The following is a 26,109-nucleotide window of genomic DNA, read 5'->3' on the forward strand; positions in this document are numbered from 1 at the left end:
AAGAATATTATTGAGAAACTTGAAGATGTCAGTTCACAGATTCTTCCCATCCAGGAAGAATGGGATAAACTGGCCAAACCCATGTGTGCAAAGCCTGTAGTGACTTACTCAAAAACAAAATGAAAATGAGAGCTTTTAGTTTTAAAAATCTTAATAAACTTCCACAAATGTGTTGTTATGGGTTACATAGTTGAGGCTTACGATGAAAATGTAAATTTCATTCATTCACATTAAATATGAAACCTAATAAAGTGGAAAAAAAAGTGAAGGGGGTCTTAATACTTTAGAAAATGACTATGATTTGATCGTGAAAACAAAATGCACAGTAAAATACATTTTCAAACTTTAAAGAGTAAGTTACCCTCTGGGAGAAGCACTTGAAATAGCTTATGATCTTGATCATGATATAAAACACCCGAACACTGAAGAAATCATAAAAAATAAGGTAACAAAAAACACTTCTTAAAAATATTTGGGAATACAGATCTTTATTTATTTTGCATAAAATAAATCACTGGCAAACCCACAAGACATTTCCCAAGTGATCAATTTAAAAGAAGAAGAAGAAGAAGAAGGCACTGTGCTTTAGATTGAAGGAAGCAAATTGAAAATTGGAGTTAATATCAAGACTTTTATCATATAAGTTTTGTAAAAAAGTAACACACATGGGTGAATCGAGTGTTTATAAAGAAATCTAGAAACTCCTTAATCATTAGTTATTGGAGATCAAGTTTTAGCTGAATTTCAGGAGCAGGACCACGCCTCAACCACTCCCCCACTTCCGGCCACACTTCTATAAATATCCATCCACTCTAAACCTCGGCCTGTTCACGCGTTCTGCATCCCACCCTCCCTCCCTCTTGTTAAATCGTTTCACTTATGGTTATCATGTTTCATAGCCTTTATCCTTCCGTCCCACATGGAGATCTCGGGGATCTGCAAGGCCCGGGAGCCGCAGTGGATCCTCGACTAAGCCTTCCCCCAAACCGCGAAACTCTCACCCTGGCTTAATCTCCCCCAATCAATGAAGGTTCGCCCCCAGCCGAGGCGGGGTCCTAGGTTGTGAAATACTGTTAGAAATGTTCTTATGCGTTAAGAATGAATGATGAATTTGTTAGGGGTATGTTTATTATTCATTTCTGTATCAAATTTGTTTCATAACCAGATATACTGCTGTTTAAAGATGTGATGGAAACAGCTTGCTTGTCTGTTTAAAGAAATTACAACAACAACAACAACAACAAAAAACTGAACAGACAAGGACTGTTGTTTTTTTGTTTGGACTGTAAATCCAAAATATGAAATCACTCTGTTTACTATCTCTGTTGCTCCAATCGACAAAATGCAAACAGAAAGTAGATCTGGAGTTGCTTGTTTACTTGCACAGGCTCGTTTACCAGAACACCTGTTAACTTTCAGTTTCTATTTTAAGCCGAGATAAGATTTGTTAACTAGATTTGGCCATGCACACACAGACAGTCTTTTGCTACCACATGATTTCCTGGAAAAGAGTAGGTGCTTACCATCAGCCTGCCTTGAGTCACAGTGTTCAGTACTGTTACATAGTGCATAACATCTAAGCATGAATTTATTTTGGCAAGTCTTCTATTCTTTTCCATTCACTGATTTCTAATTTCACAATCACTCTATAGTATGATCAAAAGAATCACTTGAATGTAATCAAATATTCGGGATAAGCATGAGCGTCGTGGAAGATAACAAACATTGTGGGGTTGGCCATATCGTCCACAACGCTGTCGTACATCTGAAGGGATGTCGCGCCAGCCTTGGGCGGTGGTGTGATCATGCCGCTTTTTCCAGTGGTGAAATCCCCTGTCAGAACTTGGCAGACGTACATGAACTTCTCCTGGTTTTTATTTGGCTTGGAGTAGATGTCCCTTTCAGAGTAGCTGGCTTGGACAGCAAAGTATGTGCCGTTGCCATGCACTGCAGCTGAAAATGAAATCGCAGCAGGAAGTCAATGAGATGTTCTGTCACATTTTCGCATAAGTTTACATTTGTAAGTGCAAATTATGTTTTTTGTCCACAACTAAAAGAAAATGTCTCACTTTGATTATCTACAATGCTGTAATAAATAGTGGAGGTATCATCATGTTATCAAAACAAACTCAGGAAAATACAAGTTTTCCATTGGAAAGTAAATCCATTAAATCAGGAAGGTGCTTTATGTAGACTGCATCTCCTGAAGAAAATGTGCTTATGGCAGGGGTCTCTGACAAAATGAAAGTGTCAGAGAGCCACTCATGTTCAGTTACATTAATTCACATAGCTGAGCTCCACCCAAACCAGCTGAATAACCTTCTTTTATGTGAATAACAACAAATTCTCCCACAATCTACTCGGAAGTGGGTCGCGGGCTACTGGTGGTTCTCAAGCTGCGGGGTGGAGACCCCTGGTTTATTGCTAGTAACTTCTTAGAAACAATTTTGTTATGACCAAACTAGTGTAAAAAAACAGATTTAATTGTGTGTTAAAATTGTTTTTTGAAAAGGACGCCGTGTAAAGCAAAATTCAAAATCTGATTACGAGAGACGATAAAAAAAAGTGCAGAGACCGCTCCTGTTGCGGGTAAACGGTAAGTAGCACCATGACATGCACAGAGCAGTGGGAAGCTATAACCTGAGTTACCATGAGCCTGAGTTACATAGTTTTTGTGAGCACTGATTGGGGAGCACAGAGATTTCACCATGCACCACCTGAGAATGTCAAAGAAAACCCACCCGGTTGTGCTCCTGACCTGATGCACGTTTTTCAGTTTTGGACAGTGATGTTACCCCCCCCCCCCCCCTCCCCCATTTAAACACAAATGTCATGGTTATTGATGCGTTTCAAGGGACTCCATGACCGATTTCCTTAATTTGATGCAAAATTTGATCTGGGCTCAAGTCAAAGTTACATATCAATCCGACCCTTCAGGTTAATCTCTCTGATTTCCTCCTATAACTGTCAGTTATGATAAAAGCAAAAAACACTCACCATTCTTTCCTGCGTAACTCCTGTTGAACCCATGCATATTGATAGTAGGTACAGTGTCTTCGCAGGTGCCATGGAAGAGACGTTTCTCGTTGTTCTTATGACCATTTGTCTTCTCCATGAGACGCTTCCTCACCTGTAGACTCTTCCACAATACAGGGTTCTGGATCCTCTCGATCTAAGAGGACAGAAAAGTACATTTTTCTGCTAAGGGCTCATCCCCAATGCTTTCACAGCCATTTCTTTGAAATGCACGTTAAATAAATTTGATTTACAGCATGTGCGTCATTAACTGAACTACAGGAATTTGGCAATTGATTTCTCCTCTAGTAATCTAACTTGTGTTTTCAATAAATATCTACCTTACCTTGTGATAAATAAGACACTGGAAGAGAGCAGGTTTAACACTACCTTGGTGACGGTTCGTTTGCATGAGGCCTGGAACAGTTTCAGGATCTCATTGTGCTCTGGTGTCCCAGCTGCGATGGTGACGACATGTATCAGTGTGTTGGCTGGAATGGGAACCCAGTGCTGAGGCTCATCTTCATCTAGTGGCAAAACAAGCAGGTTCAATTTTACCAAATCGGTCGCATTAACGCTAAAGGAGATGTAACTGCTTTTTTTTTTTTTTTTTTTTTTTTTTGCAAGGACTTCGAAGCAGAATGAGAAACAAGTTCCCATATATTCATGAAATACCTTTTAGTCTGTTGATTCGCTTTATCTGCAGGACAGATCCCTGGCTGTCAGTGGCTGGTCCGCTTGGCATGTTGACAGTGTAGTCTTGACCCTGGATTTTAACTGTTACTTTTATTTCCCCATTTTTCAATGCTTCTTCAAGCTGGAAGTTGGTCAGTGGATCCACAACCTGAAAGGCAACCCCCTGCTGCTGGTACTGCCAGTCTGCCATTAAGCCTGCCTGCTCCACTTTGTTCTTCAGCTCATCCTTGTCTCTTGCCATACTTATAATCTTATTGATCTCTCTGCTGGCTTCTAGCACATCCTTGTGGAGCCCTTCTATGGTGATTGAGCCCTGGTTCAGCTTGCTTTCGATCCCTATGGTCACATCCATGGTCTTCTGGATATCAGCAATGCACTGGTGGTCCGCATCAGACAAGCTGAGGATGAAGTTGTCATTGATGCTGACACTGTTTTGTTCTTGGGATATGAGGTTTTGGATATTTTGCATGGCTGAGATTACGTTAGCCTGTGTGTCACCGCAGATGTGGAAGCAAGTTGGGTCCACTTTCTGAGGCACAATGGAAAAATCTGACTTTTTCTGTGGCTTGTCAGCACTATCACCTACAAAGAACGCTACAAGAAAAAGTTGTATTACATACATTAGAATTGAACATCCAAAACACATTAAAGAAAGAGGAATTTACAAACACGTTTTTTTGTATCTTTGTACATACATTTGATTTTTCCCCAGATCGTTCCATTATCCTTTGAGTCATCGGCTCCTCTCTCTTGCATACTAGTATGGAACTCCTTCAGCATTTGTTTCTGGAAAATAACTATCCGTACTGTAGTGAGGGCGCTAGAAGGGTTTTGGCTGAACACGTCAATCACCGCATCCAACATGGCATCCGCCACCTGCTTAACCTGTACATTGCCTTGACCTAAAAAGGAACAGTATAGATTAAAGACAAAGGCAAAAAAAAACATTATCTGAATAGAAGTAGGTTGTAAAAGGCCATTTAAAAAACAACAACCACACAGACACACATCATAGAGGTTGCCACGACTACGACATGCTCACTGTCCCTAACTCGAAAAAAATATTTCCCTTAACTTGTCTGTGGAAAGACAGAAATCGGAAGAAAACTTACGATCTATGAATTGATTGTAATTTAAAACACTAAAACAACAACAAACAGGATATGTTTGTACATATGTCAAGACTATTAAAGTCTCACCTGTGCCAATGGCAGGAAATGATACAGAGGTGTAGTTATTTGCACACATTTGGAGTGCATCTTTCACAGCCTTGTTGATTTTTACTTGGTCCGACTGTCCAACCAGATGGAGGATCTTCTTACAGTTGAGTTTTCCTGCCTGCGTCATTATCATGCCTGGATTGGGCTGGGCACCTAAAGGTGTGAGAGTGGATCTGAATGCCTTCGAACCGTGACAACCATGAGTGTGTGTACTTAAAGCACACTTGCTCTTTTGAAAAGACAACCATATCCTACGACTCCAGAATTGGGTTAATTATTAATTCAGTGTTCATGTTATTACCGGGCAAGAATATTGTTATACTGTGGGTGGTGTCTAGCTCTGGGTTACGGCGTCATGAAATTTTCAAGTGTGTGTTCTCATACCGAACATGAAACATTCTTCTGCAACAGCTGGACCAGCTGCCTCCAGAATAGCCTTGGATACTCCTGGAGAAGGGAAAGATGAAAACATATGAAACATATAAACACATAAACATAAACCAGAGGAGCTTTTTTTTACTGTGGGTGGATAAATTTGTATGTATATTTATTGTTAAAAGAGATTGCAGTCAAATACATTGCCTTACATTAAGTTTAAAGTGTTATCATCACAAATAATATGTAAATCCAACCACAAGAACCACAAGCAAACTTGAATTTTAGTGTGGATTAAATACAAATTTGAATTACTTCAACTAACTTCAATATTTCAGTTTTTCTATCATTTACCTGACTTAAGATTGAACTTTTCATTGGTGGAGTTGACAACAACATCAGAAGTCTCCTTGGTTATGTCTCCTGTGACAACCTGTACAGTGACATTTCCCATTTTTGTCTCGTGCATTCCTGAGCTTGATACAACCTTGGAGAAGGGGCCCGCTGTCACTGGACACAAATTAAGAATTAACAGCAAATACTGTTTTTGCAAAAAGTTCAGCTTTCTGTTAAAAACTTTAAAATTTTAGTATTTATAAAATTAGCAATTAGATGGTAGACACAAATACACTATATTTTATAGTATTGTAATTCTAAAAAGCATTTTTAATGACAGCAAACTGAATCCCTACTGATTGGTATCAATGCATTTTAATTGCATGTATGGACATAAAAAACTGGTGCCTACCTGGACTTTGTGGGGAACTCGCTGACAGTGACCCACCTGAGGCACTCGGGACCTTCTTCTGAAATTCGTCACTAAACTCCTGGTGATAGAATCAGAGAGATCATCTACCAAAACACTCATAAATATTTCACCAAAGTAAAAGGCTAAAAAAATATACTTGACAGTGCTGTTCTTGACAGTGAGATCTTACTGGTTGATTGTGCCAATTTGTGAACCAATCTGAGCATAAAATTGCTTGAAGGCTTGTTATCTTTCCTCACCTGGATAGTCTGTGTATCTCCTGGGTAAAGGACAATCATGACCTTCTTCAGATGCTTCGGTTGTTTGCTACTGCTAAAAGCTACAATTGCATCCAACATCACAGAGGCGACGAGGTCTTTTGGAAAACCCAAGTTTCCCGTGCCAATGGCTGGGAAGGATATGGAGGTCAGACCATCACCTTCTGCTTTGCCCAAGCAATCCTTGAGGATCCCATTCAAGGTCTAGAGGGTAACGCATAGAGACTATTAATATCTAAATGCAATATATTGCATTTAGTGATAATTTAACAGTGACCTCAAACTGAAAATAGCTGAAAGCAATGTGTTATAGAAATTAGCATGATATTGTTTTATTGAGGAAAAAAAAACATTGAATAAAAGTCAGATTGTAAAGGTCATTTAACAAATGCTATAAATGATTCAATAATTTACCTTTTCAGCCGTGCCTTGTCCATTGTCCCATTGAGGTGAAACTGAATGAAAGACGAACCGGCTCTTCAGCTTGCAGCCGTCAGTGACGATGACTTCGCCAACATTTGCACTGCCACTCGGTTTCTTTGCATTTACCAACTGCTGAAGATTGGTTCCAGCCGCACCCAGAATGGCCTTTGAAACTGCCCCTTTGTCCAGGTCAAGATCATCCGAAATACTATTCACGACCACTTCCGTCTAAAATGTGTGACAAGACTGTTATCAGTTGTGTGTTCTTTCTTTTTAATAATATCTTTGTCAGATAACAGAAAAGACAGAAATCAGTGCTATAAGAGTCGGTCAAGTCTCAGATGAATTCAGTAATAAGGGTACATCGGAGCTAGTAGTCAATCTCTTCAGGGTTTCGTGGTTTTGTAATTGTTGCCATCAAAAAGGCGGGGGTTTTTTCAGCAGCTTTTCTCAAAAATCAAGATCCAGTTTGCAGAGTTTGGGTAATTCTTGTCATTAAATGGTGGAAATTGACAAAAACTTCAAGTCGAGTATCTTTTTTTTCTTTTCAACTCTTCGTAATAAGAAAAGAGTCACATGTAAACACTTCCGAAGATGATTTTTTTTTTTTTTTAAATCATGGACTCAAAGTTACAAAAAAATTCTTGAGACATAAATGTGACAAAGTTTTACAAAACAGACAATCTGTGACTACAATATAGAAAACATGGGCTAAATCTTCTCTGAAAATAAGTACCTTAAATGTTTTTTTAAATCATATTTTACACATATTTTGTGCAAAAAAAACCAAAGTGTAATCTCTTACAACTGTAAGGTAATTTCACATTCAGATACGGATTAGATTGATGCAGGGAGGTGTGATTATTTGTGGTCTAATTCTGACATTTCTGGCTTTGGAGTACTTTTATTGCAAAGAAATCTTAGGTATTTTGCAAAATTGAAAGCTCCTGCAAATGTTGGGGAGATGGTTGTAATTTGCATTAATGATTTTGATGGCAAGATCATGATTACCATGAGGGACTGAATAGTCAATGCTACATATGATAGTAGTCTGTAGTCCCACTGTAGAAATATTTTACTCAGAAGCACAAAGAAGAACAACAAAAAAAAGTATAAATTACCGTGGTAACTTCTATGTTTCCTTTTGTAAGAGTGATGTCCAAGCCCTCTTTGGTCTGCACACGACACAAGAAGGATCCAGATCCAACACCCTTCACAAGTGGAGATTTGATAGGTATTGCAGGTTTGGTTTGTTGAGATTGACTGACACCATGACTTCCAAACTCCTGTATGACAGCAGCCTTCATAGCCTGAGCAGCAACGTCGTCATTGTTCACAAAATGGATCTTCTTCAAGGTGTTGTCTTCAAACCTCTCATCACAGTATTCCTTCACGGCCTTGACGATGATGGCAGCACACAGCTTGAATGGAAAGCCTTGGCCGCTGCCGATGGCAGGAACAGCCACAGAGATGCAGTTGTGCCCTTCAGCAAGGTTTAAGCTTTCTAGAACAGCTTTTTTCAAAAGTGCCTGAGCCTTTTGGGGTTTAGCTGAATCAAACTGTGGTGCCACTGCATGGATGATTTTGTTACAACTAAGCTGCCCTCCTGCACCGGTTATGACACAGTTTCCTGGCTTGAGTTTTTGCCCGGAGTTGATTAGTTTGTTACATTGATCCTGCAACTGAGGGCCAGCAGCTTTCAAAATTGCTTTTGCAAGACCTCCACTATGTTTCAGGTCTGGAGATGAAGGACTGACAACAGCATGCACTGGGTAACTGCACATATTTGCTTTGCAAACAGCTATTTCCACTCCATCGGATGTTTGAAGTTGGTATAGGGTTTGTACTGTTGTAGGCGCCAAGTTGTCCTGTCCACCAAGAGTTTCATCAACCATCCGGACCAGGCAACCAGTATTGTTCTTTAAAGTGGAAACAAACATAGCTCCTTTAACCTTGAACAACTTCTTCACTCCAGGCTTGGCGACTTGTAAACGGTCAAAGAACACAGAAGAGACCAAGTTTTCAACTGAGGTCTTGCTACTTGCCACATCCACTCTTGAACCACTCAGATGGATGGCCTCCTTTCCGTAAGACACCACCACCTTTCCTTGCAATTGGTCCACCAAAGATGTGTTATGATTTTGTATGTATTCAATGATGGTATTGGACTTGACCACTACAGTCTCTTCAACTTGAGCATTTTGTGTCAAGAAGTCATTAAGTTGACTGCTCACTTGTTTGACTCTATCGTTGTGGCCTGACACCACGACTTGTTGACCAGTGATGCGAATTTGAGTTCTGCTGGATGGCATACTGTTGTCATTCTCGAACTGACTGACCAGCAGCTGCCACTCGGGCTTATCTAGGACATTAGTGTCTTCAACATCAATGTACTGAGATATGAGCAGCCGTCGCAGGTGGTCTTCAGCATCTTTCAGGTTCTTGTCAGAAACAGCGAGGAGCTGCACCTTGTAAGCACTGATTTCAAATGCTGCTTCGATTCTGTTAGATGTGAAAAAAACTTCTGTAAGCTGCTCTTGTTGTTCATCCCTCAAAAATTCAAGCAGGAAGTCATGCACTTCGACGGTCTGTCTTTTTAATGAAAGCACTGCGTCAAGTAGAGTTTGCTTCGCTGCCAAAATCTCCTGCTGTAAGCCTTCTACTTGCAAATTTGGACTCCCTCCCTCAAATGACATTTTGAGCTGTGGGTACACTTGCAGAAGCCTGTTCTGAAAACCGTCTTGACACAGGAGGTGGAAAACTGACCGTGTCACCTTGATCTCACATGTTTCGCTCAATTTCTCCCTCTTCGCCCTTTTCACAATCTCGTTGATGACTTCAGAGAGAGTTTTCTCTAGTCCGTTGACATCATTCACAAGGCCAACCACATGTAGGACACCTTTGGCTTTGTCAGGCACTACAAGCACACCTTTGTTCGGTAGAGCCTGATTGATCTCCTTCTCAGACTCTTCCCACACGTCGGACTCTAAGACAAACTTCAGGGATTTGAATTTTGACACTGCTTGAGCAAAGACTGACTTTGCAGTATCCGCCCATTCTTTGATGAGGGCTTTAGCATTTTTTTGCTCCAGTAGGGAAGATTCAGGGCTCAAGCACACAATAGGTTTGGCGAGGTTTACGCTACAGAAGTGTTTTTTCAAGTTGCTATGAACTGTCTCAGCTGCTGATTGATTTTGAGTTAGGTATCTCCAGACAGGATCCTCAATGGGTTCAGAGATGGCAGCAGGAAGTTTCAGCGAAGGCTTGTCTTTGCCATAGAGGACGATTCCCAGAGATTTATAAAAAGGATAAACTCTGATCTCTTTCTGCTTGATGTAGTGCTGCTTCTTCAAGATTTTCTTAACATCTATGGGGGGGGGGGATTCAGAATAATTGTCACAGTCTTGAATTAATATTATATTTCCAATCACTGATGTGTATTATGTTGTATATTTTTTTTCATATACTGTACATTTAAATTTTGGTGGACTAATATATCAAAAAAGGAAGTGCAAGTGAACTACCTTGGGGGTCTTTAAATGTGATGACAGCAGACTCTTCCATTTTATTCAATGTGACATCTTCCACATCGGCCCCTTCACCCTCAAAATGGAGGCGGAGGATATCTTCACTAAGATTTTGATTGTCTTCGACGACAACTTGATCTGTGACTTCCAGAGGTCGGGCTGATAACTTCTTTTTCTTGAACGTGTTGTGTTCGGTGCATTTTGTTATGAAGTCAGCATTTTCTGTGAAACAGTGATAAAAAGGTTAAGGCATTTTGCTGAAAACTCAACAGCATCCCTTTAATGTTCATTGTTCCTTTAATGAAATGTAAACCAGTTTGTCAGGTTCTATTATCAGTGACCTATTGGGTAGGAAGTGTATATTCTGACATGTACACGTGGAGACTAAAAGCAGGGATTTTAAACTGGCTAATAGTATTTGGGATGCGTTGCTTTTCTGTTCTGCCTAGTTTTGGTCGAGAACAGTTTCATGTTATGTAATGTTTATATTAACTAGCACCAAACATGTACCTTTTCCACTCTGAAAAGTCACCACGGCAGAGTTGATGTCGCGAAAGACCTCCAAAATGAAGTTTTCGTTGGCAGATGGAGAGTCATAATTTCTCAAAATGCTTTCCACCAGCATCTCCAAATACTCCTGGTTCAGCACCTGTGGAATATTTTCTATGACAGTCGAGGTGGAACGCAGATCTTCATCTGCTGTGTCGTCATCTCTGCCTTCTGCCTGGTTCTGGACTTTGGCAGCGGGAGTCACAGCAACGTCTGCTGTTAATAAGACATGAAAGCAAAGTGAGTAAACACACAGTTCTTATTGACAGACCATAAAATAACTATAAATAATTTGCGATACAAATAAAGTTTATTATTATTATTATTATTATTATTAATAATGCTAAAAATCAGTCAACAATGAATAAAACCTTCAAAAAAAAGTTTTTTCTGTGGTTAATAGAGGGTTGATTTTACTGCATTAAACTGAAGAGGTGTCTCCATGAACTGAGTGGAGGAGCACGTGGGTGAAAGCGAAAATGAAACGAAATATCTTTCCAAAAAAAACTAACATTTGGGTGCATTGCCCCGGTTCAAGCTCAGTATTAAAGTGTAGCAGAATGTTGTTTCAAAACAAACATGAAAACATGGAGGAAAAAAAAAGTCTGTGTTAAAATACACTGAACTTTTTCTGTTGAGCTCAGTACTTTGAGAGGTGTCTTTTTACAATGTGTTGCGTCAAGCATGTAAAGATTGTAAAGCTGTCACGGTAATCAAATAATCCACCCAACTCCACAGCATCAGCTACCACAAGTAACTGCAACGTTGTGCAGCAATGAATGCAGGTTGTTTAATAACTATATAAATATTCTGTATATAATAATATATATAAATGCAAAATTAGCAGTTGACTATATGGACCAAAACATATTTACAGTATAGTTTCCAACTCTTCACAGAAAGAAAATCGGAACAGGACACTGAAAAATAAAACTATTTCTCTTTGTATTATTACTCATGGATTGTATAAAGTGAGAACGCCTGTGATTTGTGTGTTATGAGACTGTAAATATTATAATTATAAAAAAAAAACGGTTACAGTATTGTCATAGTAAAGTGTCTTTTTAGTGTTTCTTTTAATCAGTACTTACATTTCTTGTTGCCTTTGTCAGTTGGAGCATCCTGTGTTGAAAAAATAAAATGACAGTTTAGTCGTCTTTCGTTTGGATTACACTGATATGTTGTGTTCATGCCACTGATCTAAACGGCAGCGTGTCTGAAAAAGAAACCAGTCGAACAAACCGTCAGCTTTGTGTCGATGAAATAGCACATAAATAGTTTACAGGTGTTTTGTATGCTGGTTTAAACCTCTATGATGTCCATAGAGCAGCAGTGGTGAAAAGTAACTTTGTGCATTTTACTCAAGTACTGTACTGAAGTGCAATTTTGAGGTATTTGTACTTCAGTGTTTCCATTTTATGCTGTTTTATACTTCCACTCTGCTACATTTCACAGTAATTTATTAGTCGGCGGGAACAAACCAGTACTTTTACTTTCATATTTTAATAACATTTTACTGCTAATACTTGTGATACTTGTGTACTCTCACTTAAGTAGGATTTTTGATTGTAATGGAGTCTTTTTACATTGCTGTACTGGTACATGTACTTCAGTAAAAGATCCAAATACTTCCCTCAGCACTGTACAACAGGAACTGAAAAAAACAGAAATCACAGAGCGCAGCCCCACCTCGGGCCTGATTTACTAAGATCTCAAATAAAGGGTACTAAATTGCGCTTTCCTTCCAAAAGTTTGCACATTTTTTTGCACCTGTTTTGCGGGTGATTTATTAAGAGTAATTGCATTATTGAAGTAAGGTGCAAATTGCTGTATTTAAATGAGGGGTTTGCGTGTGTTAAAGCGATTCCAGCCATGGAAAACACAGAAAGAAAAGGAAAAGGAAATCTGATCCCATTGAATTTAGAAATAGAAATATAACAAGAACAAAACGATATATTTTTCCCTCTGACATTTCAAAAATGTTTCCACGGGTGTAAAACCACGTTCACTACGTATTCTTTGGTTTCTCTGCGTCTCCTTCTCACCACTATAAGAGCAGTCGTCTCTCCATATTTGCGCATCTGATTAATAAATGCCTTTCAGTCGTACTAAAATACACAACAACCACTTCTCCTATTTCTACTTTCAGGTTTAGTAAATATCATTGCGGGTGCTAAATTTATGTATTTGCATGTTCCCTCGCAGTATTTTGCACCTTCAGGTAGAAACGCCCGATATTACATATGCACGCGGGCAAACACGCAAAATGGACAACCTGCGTTAAATTGCACATTTGAAAGACGCAATCATCACGGCACGTCGTCAGTAGATCTGCTTGGATATTTTTTTGTGGGTGGTGTGACGTTTGCATGTGATTTTACTCACACACCCCCTTCATAAACCAGCCCTCTGGTGTTCATGATGACTCATGACTTCCTGGAAGATATAAACCGTTAAAGGCCAGCGACTCACTTTAATCAGCGTCCGAGTTTGAATATAACTCGTTCAAGTCTGACAAGAGGTTCAAAGGTCCCCAGCAAATACAGAACTTAGATATCATTGTGATATCATGGGGCATTAAGCCATAACAATTACTGAAATGAAAGCAGGTTTTAATTGCTCTGTAGCCTCATACAGTACACAGGGCTATTATAAATGGCGATACAGGAGCCCCATCAATGCCTGTAAGATAAGCACAATGGGCCACAGAGTACAAGTACTAATGCAGTAATATATATATATATAAAAAAAAAAACTTCACACAAGTAAAGTGCTGGCTAAAAAAAATCCTTCATAAAAATTATATTTGTCTTAGCAGCAAAATGTAATTGAAGTATTAATGTAAAAGTGCAGGTGAAAAAAAAAAAAAACATCAACTCTTCAATGATTTGGATTATTTATATAATAACAGGAAGTAAAAAGCCTCACGCTGTTAAATGAATATAGTGGAGTAAATGTTTAAGTTTCCCTCTGAGTATCAGGTAGTGTAACGCAAAGCATACCTCGAACATGCACTTAAGTGGAGTACTTGAGTAAATGTGCCGCGTTACTTTCGATCACTGCACAAGGAAAACATTTGCTGGCAATTTTTTTATTTTTTGCCAGAGTCACAGATTTGTGACCAACTTTTAATAACTTTTGGCCGTTACCTGAGCGTCTGTGGGTAAGCGGACGGTCATCGCCAAAACCCATTTATCGGAACTGATTTTATGGGTCGCTTTCCCCAAAACATTTCGCTGGTCTGTGGGGGAGAAATAAAAAATGTTACTTGTTTTGGTTGTTTTTTTTTTGTTATTTTAACGACAAAACGAAGCGCCTTTCCGGCCAAAACTTACCCTCCTCGTTGCGGAAGCGCAGCGTCGCTGTCGTGCTGCCGGAGTCACAGTCAACTTCACAGTCGCCACCGTTGGACTTCTTGCTTTGGAAATACTTCACGAGTTGGTTTTTTAATCTCGGGATGTCGTTTTCTTTGAACTCGACGAGGAGAGGATACGAGTACGCGGCGGCCATCGTTGCGAACCTGAACTCGTCTGCCGCGATACTTTCACTTTTGTTTCCCAAGAAATGAAAAGGTTGAAGCAGAAACGGGAGGTGGGGGGAGGCAGGGGGTGTAGCTGAAGGCTGGGCATGGAGTCAGTTGCACGAAGAAATAAAATACCGAGTTTAAACTTGGCTGGGATCCAGAGAGACTGTGCGCAAAGGTCCGTCCTTTTATTGCGCGTTCACTTACTGGCTTTCTTCGGTACTTTCCAGACGACAGTAGGTGAGTTCCTCAACCGTATCCGCACAATAAGCTTTAGTCTTTCAGATGAAATGCACGGTTGTTTTTTTTTAATTCATGCGAAAATGTTCCAACTTAGATGAACAATAACTAGAAAACTTTGTTTTTGATGTTTCGTGAACATTGTGTGGCAGGTTGCGCGTGCGAATATCCGAAGAGTAAATTAGGAAAAAAAAAAAAAAAAAAAATGGCGAACAGAAACAGAGAGGCAGACAGAAAACATGGGTTTACTTCACATCTCTCGCGTTTGACTTATAGTTTATAGAAGTATATAAATTAGTTTTTTTGGGGAGGAGGACAGAAAGCGTCGGTATCGATGCAGTGCAGTCCAGAGGTGGTTCAAGGATTTTTTTTTTTTTTAATTTTTTTTTTGAGAGTTTAGGTGAGTTGAGGTGGTGAGTGTGTGTGTGTGTGTGTGGTGTGTGTGTGTGTGTGTGTGTGTGGTGAGTGCGTGTGCGTGTGTGTGTGTGTGTCGCAAACTTTTTATTTTTACTTTCAGCATGTACTGCAGCCACCCTTATATGGTATGTACTGTTGTATTCAGTGTGCATACAACTTGGGACATTTGTCATAAAAGTGCACCTTGACCTTTGACATTCTTGGTCATATCCGATGGGTGGCATTTTAAGTAGAAGGGATAAAGGGTGCGATTTGTGAAAACATATTTGGAGTAAGCGGGAAACAATACATGAGAATCTGGCCATGAAGTGTTTGTTGCCGAGTGTAATCAAGTTAATGGCCCTACTTTGATTTATTGATAAAAAAAAAAAACCCTGTAATGTTCCCTATCGTGTAAATGGTGACTATCCTGCAGTTACAGATTGATTATTTTAACCTTCAGTCGTGCGTAATTCTTGCATCTTGAGCTCCAAGTATTTATCGGGATGTCTAAGCATCATCACTCGTTCTCGTCTGGCGTGTGTTGTCTCGATTCCCTGTGAAACTCGTTGGCCGTGGGGTTCGTGCTGTCTTGAGATGCGATGCCGATGTCAGTGTATAACTTTACTAACGCAAGGTGTTTCCACAGATCTGTTCAGGAACCATGGCCAGTAAACATGATATTCCTCTCACTGGATCTTCAGTCAACATTGTAAAAAAATGTGGACCCGCTCTGAATGATATCCTGAATAGCAAATTTGGATGTGGGGCCACCTTCAGTGGCGTGGATTTTGAGAGAGATTTGAGTATTGCGCATCAGAAAAGCTCATATGTTGGCCCCGACAGGAGGTTTGGTGTCACGCTGCACTCAGGCGTTGAGGTGTCTGTGTGGAAGGCTGATCTCACCAACTTGAGTGTGGATGCTGTTGTGAACGCCGCGAACACCGACCTTCAGCATGTTGGCGGCCTCGCTTGGGCTCTGTCCAAAGCGGGTGGTCCTCAAATCCAACGCGACAGCGATGATCACATCAGAAAAAATGGTCCCCTACTTACAGGAGAGGCAATAATCAGTGCACCCGGGAAACTACCGTGCAAGAATATAATCCATGCTGTAGGTCCACAGCTGACAGACCCTTCTTACATTTCCAGCGCTGAACCATTTTTGGAGAAGGCCATTAACAGCATTCTTGACAGAGTTAAGACAAATAAACTGAATACTGTTGCCATTCCTGCTATAAGCTCTGGGTTGTTCAACTACCCCCTGCCACAATGCGCCAACACCATAGTCAAAACTGTGAAACGCTACTATGAAGGGGTTTTTTTCAACATTGGACATATTCCAAAAGAGATCCTTCTTGTGAACCATGACGACCTCACGGTCCAGGAAATGGAGAGGGCGTGCCGTGAGATACTAGCTCCACACCTGGCCGTGCCAAACAGCCAGACGACGGCAAGGAAAACCAGGAGTGCTGCCAAAACCTCAACACCCACTGTCCAGATCGCAAATGTCTGTCTGACACTGATGAAGGGTAGAATCGAGGACCAGCCGGTAAGAATCACTACTGATTCTTCATTACTTTGCGAAAAGATTCATTCCCTGTTTTATGAATGGCTGTTTGTACGGACATTTGTTTGATTAAACAGTACGCGTAAAAGTTACATGTTGTTTGGGGGGATTAAAGAGGATCGGGATTTTTGTGGGCGCCTTTTTGAATACATGCGAATTATTTATTGTTAGTTTTTTGAAATCTTGTATTGTTATGGTCCTTTTTTCTTTTTTGCAATCTCAGACAGATGTCATCGTAAACACCGCATCACCAGACCTGAAATTGAGTACTGGTGAAATCTCCAAAGCTTTATTGCAGAAAGCTGGGCCGGAAATTCAAAATGCAATCAAAAACACTCCTCCAAAGGGTTATGTCATCCGCACACCATCCTACAAACTACCATGTAAAGAGGTGTATCACACTCGTTGCACAGATAGAGGGGCACACGGAGCGGAGAAGGTACAGTACGAGTCTGTTATAAGGCAATTCATTCAAGAAAATCTCTCGTCTAGTCGGATATATCCAAAGATTTAATAGGCCGAATCCCCACAAAATGTTGTTGAACAGATAGCAATAATTAATTGCTTAATTCCATTTCACAATGGCGTGTTGTCTTAAATAGTGCATGTTTACCAGTAGACTTAACAGTTCCTTGTCAAGATGAATATCAAAAGTAGCTCAACTGAAAGCTTATAAACAGACACCATTTAGAAAGTAACGATTACTATGTATTATTTCTGAGGTTTGTCCATTTCTCCACTTGTTTGCTTATTCATCTATCATAGGTCCTTTGGAAGTCAGTGTCGGATTGCTTATGGTTAACAGCGGCAAGTTTTTACAAGTCAATCGCCTTCCCTGCAATCGGCACAGGAAACCTCAAGTTCACAAGAAAGGAATCTGCCCGGATCCTGCTCGACGCTGTGAACCAATTTGCCCAAAATTCTACCCAAAAGATGAACGTTTACTTTGTCATATTTCCTTCTGACCACGGCACATTTCAGGTTGTATTTCAAATATTTCCTCATGATTGTACCAAATCCATTATGTCTTAACACCAACGCATCTGTAAGATGGAATGTGTTTACTGTGGTGTGAAACACTCCCTGAACTGAGAAATATTTACTGGGTTTATCCAGTTGATCAAGTTTAGTTGCCAGTGCTACCTTAACTTAGGAAAATGCAAGCTTTGTGAATTGTCTCGTACTAATATATATATATATATTAATGACCTTCTCTTTCCAGGCCTTTGAGGAACAAATGAAATGGCTCCAGGCTCCTCGCGGCCCTACACCCGGTAACAACACAATATTTCAGTTCACTACACGATTAATCGAGACCAAAGTTACCTGTGGAAGTACCTGAGGGACTTGAAGGCTGATGTATCGCACCACGTGAAGCACTGCAGGGCCGACAAACACAGTAAAAAAAAAACCTGTCCTGACAAGGCTTTCTGTTCCAGTCTTTGTTTACCTTGACCCTGCAGTAGTGTAAACTCACTAGTTTGCGAATTAATTCGTGCGAAATGTATTCATCGCTGGCTTTAATCTCAAAGTGCATGAGGGGCAATCAGAGTTTTCTAAAACTGTTCCTGTTGTGTGCGAACAAAGTGGAGCAGTGTAATGTGCTTGTAGCAGGGGGAAGCCATACTTCATTGCAAGTTTGACACTAATTAGATGTGCACCTTCTGCTCTGGTTCGTGGGGAAATTGCAGATGCACCCGTCAAACACGGCAGAATAGTCTTGTACGTATGTCAAGACTTTCATACAGTTTGGCTGATGTATTTATCCTGAAAGAGACATTCTCTTAGTAATAACATGCAGGTATCACAAGTCAAATTTAAAGGAAAAAGCTTGGCTGACGTTCCTGGTTACTCGTCGGATGTTTCCTAGAAAGCTGTAAAACGAATGCATGAATTATTTCTTTAAGAATAGTGCTCTTGCGACGGTCATTTTGCCTTTGTGTCTTTTTCAGAAGCATCTGAGAAGAGAGATCCGTTCCCCAACACCAGAACTCCACCTCCCCAGATCAGCCTGACTGGACCCTCTATTGAATCACTATTCGAGGCTGATAAATGGCTCGGTCACCTCTTTAAGTCCTCTGGCACTATTGAGATCTACAACAACTTCATCCAGCACTTCAGTCACAACGACTACGTCCAGCTGTCTCGTCTGCAGCAGAACGGCGTTTCCGTCGAGGAGTTCTTTACAGCCGGTCACGCGTGCATCACCCTGAACGGGCCTTCGGATGAGGTTGCAGTTGCTGCGTTGCAGGTGGAGGCCATGCTCTGCAGCGTCCAGAAGGATTTTGTCGCCGAGGAAGAGGGTGAAATGCTGCTACTGTCTTCTGCTGGTAACAACGTGCCCTTTGAAAGAAAGAGAGTTGATCGCTCAACCCAAGAGTTCAAAGACAAAGCCGCTGCCTTCCACAAACAGGGGCTGAGGATATCAAAGGTACAGTATGTTTCATCACAGCATGTTTGAGGTTATGACTATAAAGTCATTTGGTTTGATGTCACAGTTGGATTTTTTTTATTTTAACCTGTTAGTTTTGTTCTGCCTCATAGATAAGCGCTTTCTAAATGGTTCAAACTAATTTGTTTCAGATTCTGTTTCAAGTAGCTGCAACCGTGTGATGTTGACCAGCGAGTTATTTCTTTTTTTTTAGTTGGACAAAGTGGAGAACTCTACACTGCAGCTGCTGTTTAACCTCAAGAAAAACCAGCTGCAGTGCCACGCAACTGAAGAAATGTTTCAACGCGTACCTGCTCAGTTCTGTGAGATGGTCAGCCATGTTGGATTCCACGCCGAGTTCGCACCACCTGAAGGTACGATAGTGATTCCACGAAAAAGCATTAATGATGACGTTCTTGAAATACAGAATTGTTACTGTTAATAACAGATAACCAATACGATAACAAAAGACATAAGAGAACAAAACTTATTGATCTACCTCTGGATGCAGACCCAGCATATGGAGAGGGGATCTACTTTGCAAGTACAGCGAAGAAGGCCATGGAAGTGTGGAAGGGGAAACGGGAAGAGTATCTGTACTTCGTGGAGGCCGAGGTGCTGACAGGAAGCTCCGTCCCTGGCAGACGAGGTCTTTTTCTGCCACCTGCTCTGGGGACAGAACCGCTACGTGTGCATGACAGTGTGAGCGGAGGATCTGATATCTCCGTCATATTTAGTGGTTATCAGGCTCTGCCCAAGTACATTATCACCTGCCAGAAGTGAAGAGGGTTTTCCTCACTGATTCCTCCGGCTGTACTGTGTTCAATCGCACCGATGCAAGTTCTTTGTTTAATTAATCTAAAATAATCTCACAGACCCTCTCTGGGCATGTCCAGAGATCTAAGGGGATTCAGATTTGAAAGATGATTTGCTTCTCGTGAATTTTCCACACACACGCGATTTAAAACGCTTAAATTGACATTTTCACCTCCTCGCTCACTAAAAATTACAGTCTGTGCGTGTGCAAATGTTTCTTTTCAACAGTTGAAAAAAACAAAAACAATCCTAATTGCTGACATTTTATTCTTAACATATGCACAATGCAGGCTTTAAGATTCTTCATCAAAATTGTGTAAATTTGGGATCGGCTTACGAACTAATTGTGATGTCACGAATCCCCCTCGCAGGAACAACTTAAACTCAGACTTAAGGTCAATTCAGAGTATTGGAGAATTGGGGAAAAAAACAAAACATTTTAGTATTCAAATCTGAACACGTCGTTCTGTTCAGTGAAGGTCAAGTAAAATTGACCAGAACAGACTTTTGAATGGGGAACTTCAGTTGTATTTTAATGAATGTATTTACAATTAGAAAAAAAAAATGCCTGCATTATTCTTTAAAACCATAATATAGAGATAAGTGACACAGTATAACAGAGTAATCGCTGACATCAGTTTTTTTTTTTTTTTTTTTTTTTTTTTTTTAAGAGCTGAACATTACATAACTGCAGTGATCGAGTTCTTTGTTTTGAGTTTTTTTCCATTTTGATTATTTCATTATAATGTTTTTCTTTTTGGATTATTAACATGTATTAAATAGCCTAATACTGCAAATAATCATTAGTATATCAGTCAAAGACTCAACTTTAAAAATCGCTTAAAAATATGCTTCTTTCTTTTAGTTTGTTTAGTTGTACCACGCAATATCATATATTCATTTTGTTTTGAGGAATATCATAATCTATATCAATAATCTAACTCTTTACATAACAGACTAAAATCTTTCATGGACAAGGAGGGACATAGAAGCACAATTACAAGTAAATGAGTGTAGCCTACAGCATTTGTGTGCTTGATGTTGATTTCTAAACTTTAAAAAAAAAATAATCATTGTGTTCTTTGTTTGTTTGAAGTATAAAGAATGATTTTGTAGCCGATTGTAAATCACCAAACAAGAGTATGGAAACGTGTTGTTCAAATAAAGATCACAGCTCTTAATATCTGTCCAGTGTTGTCTACAAGTAAGATATATTTGAAGCTCAACCACGAAACATGATCATCTACATGGATTTAATCAAGTTAAATACAATTTTCCATTTACAAAATAAAATACATGTATAAACTTATAGCTTTTATACAGGACATGAAAGACATAAAAGGAAGTCCCTCATATTTTAAGTAATATAATAACACCAGTTTGGACTTCAAGGGTTCAAACTCGTGTCTGTGGGAAAAGCAAGTTTTCACTGCATTTTGCCAGTGCCCAATAAATAGTTAATGCCTCTCTCTATACAAATATTTCAGGCACATTAAATGTTTAATTTGTAACTACGACTTCACAAAAAAGTGTTTAGCTTATGAGCACAATATCTGGCCATTTCATAAACACGAACGACCAATGAATCGACAGCACATCTCTTCGGACAAACAGGAAGTCTCCAAAGGTACGCCTGGCTGTCAGAAAGTGATGCGTACATTATTTATTGCTGGCAATATTGACACATCTAAATGATTGTCTATGAAACCGGTGTCGAAGCACTACATTGTAGACAATTCATCCTCGAATGTTGTACAGCTGTCTACTTAAAGCTAATAACATCACACTGGTTTGACCGATGAAACAAAGACCACTTGACACGTCAACGTAGGACTAAACGAGGAGCACGACGCTACATTCGAGGAGCAATCTTGTACTTTTGGTACTTTAACCTCCTACTGCGCAATATTGGAAAATACAAGACAGCCGGCATGAAGAGCACGGGGGACAAGTCTGCGGGTTACCGGGGAGGGTTGCGTTGTGAAGCGGGTGGTGGTTTGCACCATTATGACATCTGCGGCAGCACGTGTTCACCTGCAGCTGCCCGAGTGAACTGGTTGAGTGAGATAATTGTGGCACATCTGGACTTCGGTACTGATAATAGCAGAGATTGGCGGTATTTGTATCAGTACAAAGTACCAGGTTTCCTGCCTTCGACTGTTACTGGATTAATTACAAGGAAACCTTCACCAGTATATGGCTTGTATACCCTGTGAATTGTGGCTATCTGCACACCGAGGCCCACGTATATATATATCCGTCAGTTGGTCCCAGACTCCCAACAGCTTTACAATTCATTACACTTTTTTTTTTTCAACTCCACTCACTCATTCAGCTTTACAGAGACGAAGTCACAAAAAAAAAAAAAAAAAAACTCAAACCTCTGCTTTCATACAAATGCAAACACACGCAGGCACTCACTCTGTGCATTCGGCGATCACTGTGCCATCGACGAGCAGCGTGTGAATGATCCCGTCCCGCCTCTTGCCGCTGCTCACAGCTTTTACGCAGCAGTTGTGGTCTCCGAGCGAGAAATGCGTCTCCGTGCCGTCGTCCACAAACTCCCCCTGCAGGCGCAAATAAAAATAAATAAAATAAATAAACAATTCTCCCGTTTCATATTTTCAGCTCTATTTGCGGAAGATGTTCCGCCACGGGATCTTTTCTTTTAATTTGAGCGTATATGATGCTTTGGTTTATGACTTTAGGAGTTATTCAAAACTGCTGCAGCTGTGGTTTTTTTTTTCATGGACTTACCACATGTGGCACGCGGTACATTCTTAAATTCAGCGACGCATCCTTTATCGCCTAACAAATCAGTTACTGGTATTATTCTCACCGCAGTGTCAATCTTTTGCCCGTTACACCACACGTCCATAGTGTCTTTCTCTGAAATAAAGGAAACAGACACGGAATCAATTAATCAACATATTTTAAAACCGTTAGCCGATAAAACGTATGCGCTACGACTGCCAGCTAACAGTTGCCGTTTGATCCTAAAGTGGGACAAAGCAAGGCAACAACGCTCAGACAGATATCTGGTCCATTGTCCCATTAACCTGGCATCCTTCCTGTTTGACTAGAGCTCCTAAAAACAGAAACTCTATAAGGAATATCCACCCTCTTTCGATATACACTATGAAATTTTTATTTTTTTTAAATACAGTGCACAAATAATAATATGGCATGTAATGCAAAGTTGAAAGTTAAAACAACAACAACAACAATATCTTAAGAATAAGTTCTTAGAAAAACCAAGTCTTTAAATAGAAAATGTTGTGTTTATAAGAAATAATAAACACACTATTCCCACCAGTTAAATTGAAACGCTCTGGACATCTTAAACTGAATTTCCCATTACATATCCTGTTCTTTTTTACTGCTGACTTATATAAATTTGAACTGCAAACGATGTCCAGTATTTCGGATGTGCTTTGCATGCTGTGGGGAGTATGCCACCTGATCAACAGTAAGCTGTGCAATTTCAAGGAGGATTAGCTTGTCCAGATGACAAAGGTGGCTGAAGATGGCGGGGGTGGGGGGTTAAGCAGGTAAAGAGCTTAGCCTCCGCTCCAGCATTATATGTGCAGGAGGCTTGAGGGGCGTAAATCACACGCTCTACGTCAATGCAATATCCATGGAAATTGATTAAACGAATGAACACATAAACCCAGAGATGAAATATTAATGCATATTCCAATTTAAAGTAACCGGCACACGCTCTTATGTAAATCAACTCAGAATACAGCTTTGTCATTTATATTGACGAGTGACTGAACGCACCTGATCAACAGTTAAATGTATTATTGTGACAATTGATTAATTCGAGTCATTTATTTCAATGGAAAAACTTTTTTAAATGCTCTTAATTCCACCTTGTTACATGTATATATATTCAATTTCCACGATAAATGTAATATCTTTTGGTTGTGGACCATTGATCGGAAACCAAACAAGACTTCACTTTAAGCTTCGGGGAACACCGGTTGACTTTTTTTTCTTTCTTTCTTTCTTTCTTTTTAACATTGTCTGACATTTTAATGACCGAACAACTAATGGAAAAGACTGGAAACAAACAAAAACCCCGCAGATGAGCTTACCGAGAACAACTCTGCAGTCGGTGCCATCCAAGTTGAGCACCCAGGTGCTGGTGACCTTTGACCTGTTTTCCATGTACTTCTTCAAGCTCTTCCCGTTGATCTCCAAGGTGTACTCGTAGGCGAAGCCACTGATCGCGTCGATGTTGATGGTTGCTTTGGTGTCTGAGCTGCCCACGCTGAACGTCTCCTTCCCCACCAGTTTGAACATCCATTCCCGTCTCAGTACCTCCTGTAAAGCGCAGTTTAAACATCAGAAAACAGTCTCCTCTCTCCCCTTCCTCCTCCTCCTCCTCCTCCTCCTCTCACACATACCTTTCCATCTACGTAGATCACCCTCTTCCCCGTGGTCGTGCCGTGTTCAAACTCTATCCTGTGGACTCCGTCGCTCAGGGCCACCTCCCACACACCGGCGAGATCGTTGGACATCGCGACTTCTTCGGAACCTGCTGGAGACGAACAACAAACCGACCCGAGCTTTAAAATGGGAGGAAACTAAAACTACCGCATGGCGGGACGCTTGTTTTTCCTCACGTCAGCTTGCAAACCGGGCTGACAATGAGCTCGGGATAAAGAGGAGTAGAGGGGAGGTGGGACGTGTTTATATTTTTCCCTGCGTGGGTTTAAGTGCGTTTGCGGCAACACGCGCTGCTGTGATTCAAGAGTTTCACGTTAAAGCACGAACAACCCGTCAAATCGTGATGAAACATGGGTAAAGAGGACACAGTAAGTTGTCGCTGTTTCTCGTATTTTGACTTCCGGTGGCGGTGGATCTCTTTCAAACTTAAAAGCCAGCGATGTTTGAACTTCTTCTAATTAATGGTTTCTAATAAACTACTCAAACAAACACTGGTTAACCACATTAACCAAAACAGTATGTACCGATTATTGAACCTTTACGTTGTTTTTTTTTATTATTATTATTATTATTATTATTATTCATCTACTATGGTAGGAAACATATTTATATAAGAAAGTTATGGATTTTTATTTTTCATAACAGTATATTTATGTTACTTTCTTCCATACATACAATTCATAGACTTCAAAGATTTATATTTTTTTACAGTGTTTTAAGATGTTTCTGTCTTCGGTATCACTCCTTTTACTGTAACAGTCGTTCAAAGGCATTAAAATAGTTGTTTCCGTAGACAGGTATTGATTTGTTCGCTAAACCGGTGTTTTATTTTGAAGAGAAAGCGGAAGCAGAGATCCGCCATATGCCTGATGGTAACTCTCGGTAGCTCCTACCGCTAACGTTACCTTCTCTGCTCTAAGAGGATAACCCTCAAACAGCTCAGGATTATCATCCATCCATTATACAGCGGGATTACCTGAATGGCCCTGAAGCAATCCGTCGAGCCTCCGCGGTTAACAAATGATCAGCGGGCCACTTTAACGCAGTTTACTCACAGCTGGTTTGCAAGAGAGAGAGAGAGAGCCGACGGACGAGTGGTGACTATGCTGTTACCACGGTAACGTGACGTCGCCCTACGCGCAGCCTTGTCCCCGCCCACCCTGGTGGGAGGATGGAAATCTAAGGTCCAGTTCAGTTTACACGTGGGAGCTTGAAAGGTAGGCTAATCAGACATATCATGTCCATCGGGGTAAACTTTTTTTTGTTTGTTGTTGTTGTTGTTGCACATTAACAGATTCTCAATTTCTTAATGGGTGAGAAAGGTCAGAAGTCATTTTTAAGGATTTCTACAAGCTAATTAAATGTTCCCCATTGTGGAAAAAACATATCAGATACAAATTAGTATGCGAAGTAGAGTTTACAAACATCTTAAAACATGTACAACGTTTAGGTCAATTTCCATATAAAAATGTAGGTTACTTCAAAAGATTGTGTGTGGGATTTAGTACCATCTAGTGGTGAGGTTGCAGATTGCAACCAAATGAAGACCTCTGCTTTCACTCCTCCCTTTTAAACGAGTAGGATAACTCACCAAAAAAACACATTTGGCCCAGTAGAGTCAGCGTTAGGTTGGTCAGTTCTAGGCTAAAATAGAAACATGGAGGTGCAACATGGTGCGCTCTGTGGAAGAAGACCCAACATAAAAAAAGGCTTGTTCCATGATGAGGAAAACAGAAAGATTTTTAGTTCCATTGTACACAAATGAAAACAAGATACTTATCAATATTAGATTATTCTTTTGTCAGATCCCTCTAAATCCTACACGCTGGTCCTTTAAGTTCTTCAGTACA

General features: G+C 40.3%; 3 protein-coding genes across 5 annotated transcripts; 1 reads left to right on the forward strand and 2 right to left on the reverse strand.

Annotated features, from left to right (window-relative positions):
- Positions 1-471: 471 nt before the first annotated feature.
- On the reverse strand, positions 472-14,341 carry parp14rs1 (poly(ADP-ribose) polymerase family member 14-related sequence 1). Of its 2 annotated transcripts, none has more exons than XM_069698894.1 (17): positions 14,167-14,341; positions 13,981-14,072; positions 11,923-11,953; positions 10,793-11,044; positions 10,280-10,504; positions 7,877-10,122; positions 6,747-6,983; positions 6,315-6,536; positions 6,055-6,133; positions 5,661-5,810; positions 5,316-5,378; positions 4,911-5,084; positions 4,407-4,613; positions 3,691-4,305; positions 3,406-3,542; positions 2,998-3,172; positions 472-1,953 (listed from the first exon to the last, which is right to left on the reverse strand). In XM_069698894.1, exons 1-17 carry the CDS (start codon positions 14,339-14,341, stop codon positions 1,667-1,669), a joined length of 5,367 nt encoding a protein of 1,788 aa, XP_069554995.1. In that variant the 3' UTR covers positions 472-1,666. The 2 variants fall into 2 exon arrangements, with proteins under 2 accessions (XP_069554995.1, XP_069554994.1); XM_069698893.1 differs by having other exon boundaries at positions 10,793-11,047.
- Positions 14,342-14,499: 158 nt separating this feature from the next.
- Positions 14,500-20,985, forward strand: parp9 (poly(ADP-ribose) polymerase family member 9). Its single transcript, XM_069698911.1, has 8 exons — positions 14,500-14,594; positions 15,640-16,539; positions 16,781-16,996; positions 17,323-17,538; positions 17,780-17,831; positions 18,510-18,988; positions 19,203-19,362; positions 19,500-20,985. The coding sequence occupies exons 2-8, from the start codon at positions 15,655-15,657 to the stop codon at positions 19,769-19,771; spliced, it is 2,280 nt and encodes a 759-aa protein (XP_069555012.1). The 5' UTR covers positions 14,500-14,594; positions 15,640-15,654; the 3' UTR covers positions 19,772-20,985.
- A 53-nt stretch (positions 20,986-21,038) lies between these two features.
- faima (Fas apoptotic inhibitory molecule a) lies at positions 21,039-25,375 on the reverse strand. Of its 2 annotated transcripts, none has more exons than XM_069698926.1 (5): positions 25,236-25,375; positions 24,217-24,347; positions 23,905-24,133; positions 22,644-22,693; positions 21,039-22,371 (listed from the first exon to the last, which is right to left on the reverse strand). In XM_069698926.1, exons 2-5 carry the CDS (start codon positions 24,328-24,330, stop codon positions 22,222-22,224), a joined length of 543 nt encoding a protein of 180 aa, XP_069555027.1. In that variant the 5' UTR covers positions 24,331-24,347; positions 25,236-25,375; the 3' UTR covers positions 21,039-22,221. The 2 variants fall into 2 exon arrangements, with proteins under 2 accessions (XP_069555027.1, XP_069555026.1); XM_069698925.1 differs by having other exon boundaries at positions 24,217-24,350.
- Positions 25,376-26,109: the final 734 nt, after the last annotated feature.

Source organism: Brachyistius frenatus, unplaced genomic scaffold (assembly GCF_029030835.1).
Source record: "Brachyistius frenatus isolate BFR_SWC_R1_liver_20210118 unplaced genomic scaffold, ASM2903083v1 Contig_28, whole genome shotgun sequence".
Lineage (NCBI taxonomy): Eukaryota > Metazoa > Chordata > Actinopteri > Embiotocidae > Brachyistius > Brachyistius frenatus.

Bases quoted from the DNA above. Each gene is read 5' to 3' on its own strand.
- parp14rs1 (XM_069698893.1), bottom strand. From the start codon at position 14,341: ATGGCCGCCGCGTACTCGTATCCTCTCCTCGTCGAGTTCAAAGAAAAC. The intron at 6,537-6,746 runs GTAAATTATTGA...GTTACCCTCTAG, and splicing joins GACAAGGCACGGCTGAAAAG to ACCTTGAATGGGATCCTCAA. The intron at 4,306-4,406 runs GTATGTACAAAG...TTTTTCTTGTAG, and splicing joins GATCTGGGGAAAAATCAAAT to CGTTCTTTGTAGGTGATAGT.
- parp9 (XM_069698911.1), top strand. From the start codon at position 15,655: ATGGCCAGTAAACATGATATTCCTCTCACTGGATCTTCAGTCAACATT. The intron at 17,539-17,779 runs GTTGTATTTCAA...TTCTCTTTCCAG, and splicing joins CTGACCACGGCACATTTCAG to GCCTTTGAGGAACAAATGAA. The intron at 17,832-18,509 runs GTAACAACACAA...TGTCTTTTTCAG, and splicing joins TCCTCGCGGCCCTACACCCG to AAGCATCTGAGAAGAGAGAT.
- faima (XM_069698926.1), bottom strand. From the start codon at position 24,330: ATGTCCAACGATCTCGCCGGTGTGTGGGAGGTGGCCCTGAGCGACGGA. The intron at 24,134-24,216 runs GTATGTGTGAGA...TGCGCTTTACAG, and splicing joins TGATCTACGTAGATGGAAAG to GAGGTACTGAGACGGGAATG. The intron at 22,694-23,904 runs GTAAGCTCATCT...CCTTTATTTCAG, and splicing joins CGACTGCAGAGTTGTTCTCG to AGAAAGACACTATGGACGTG.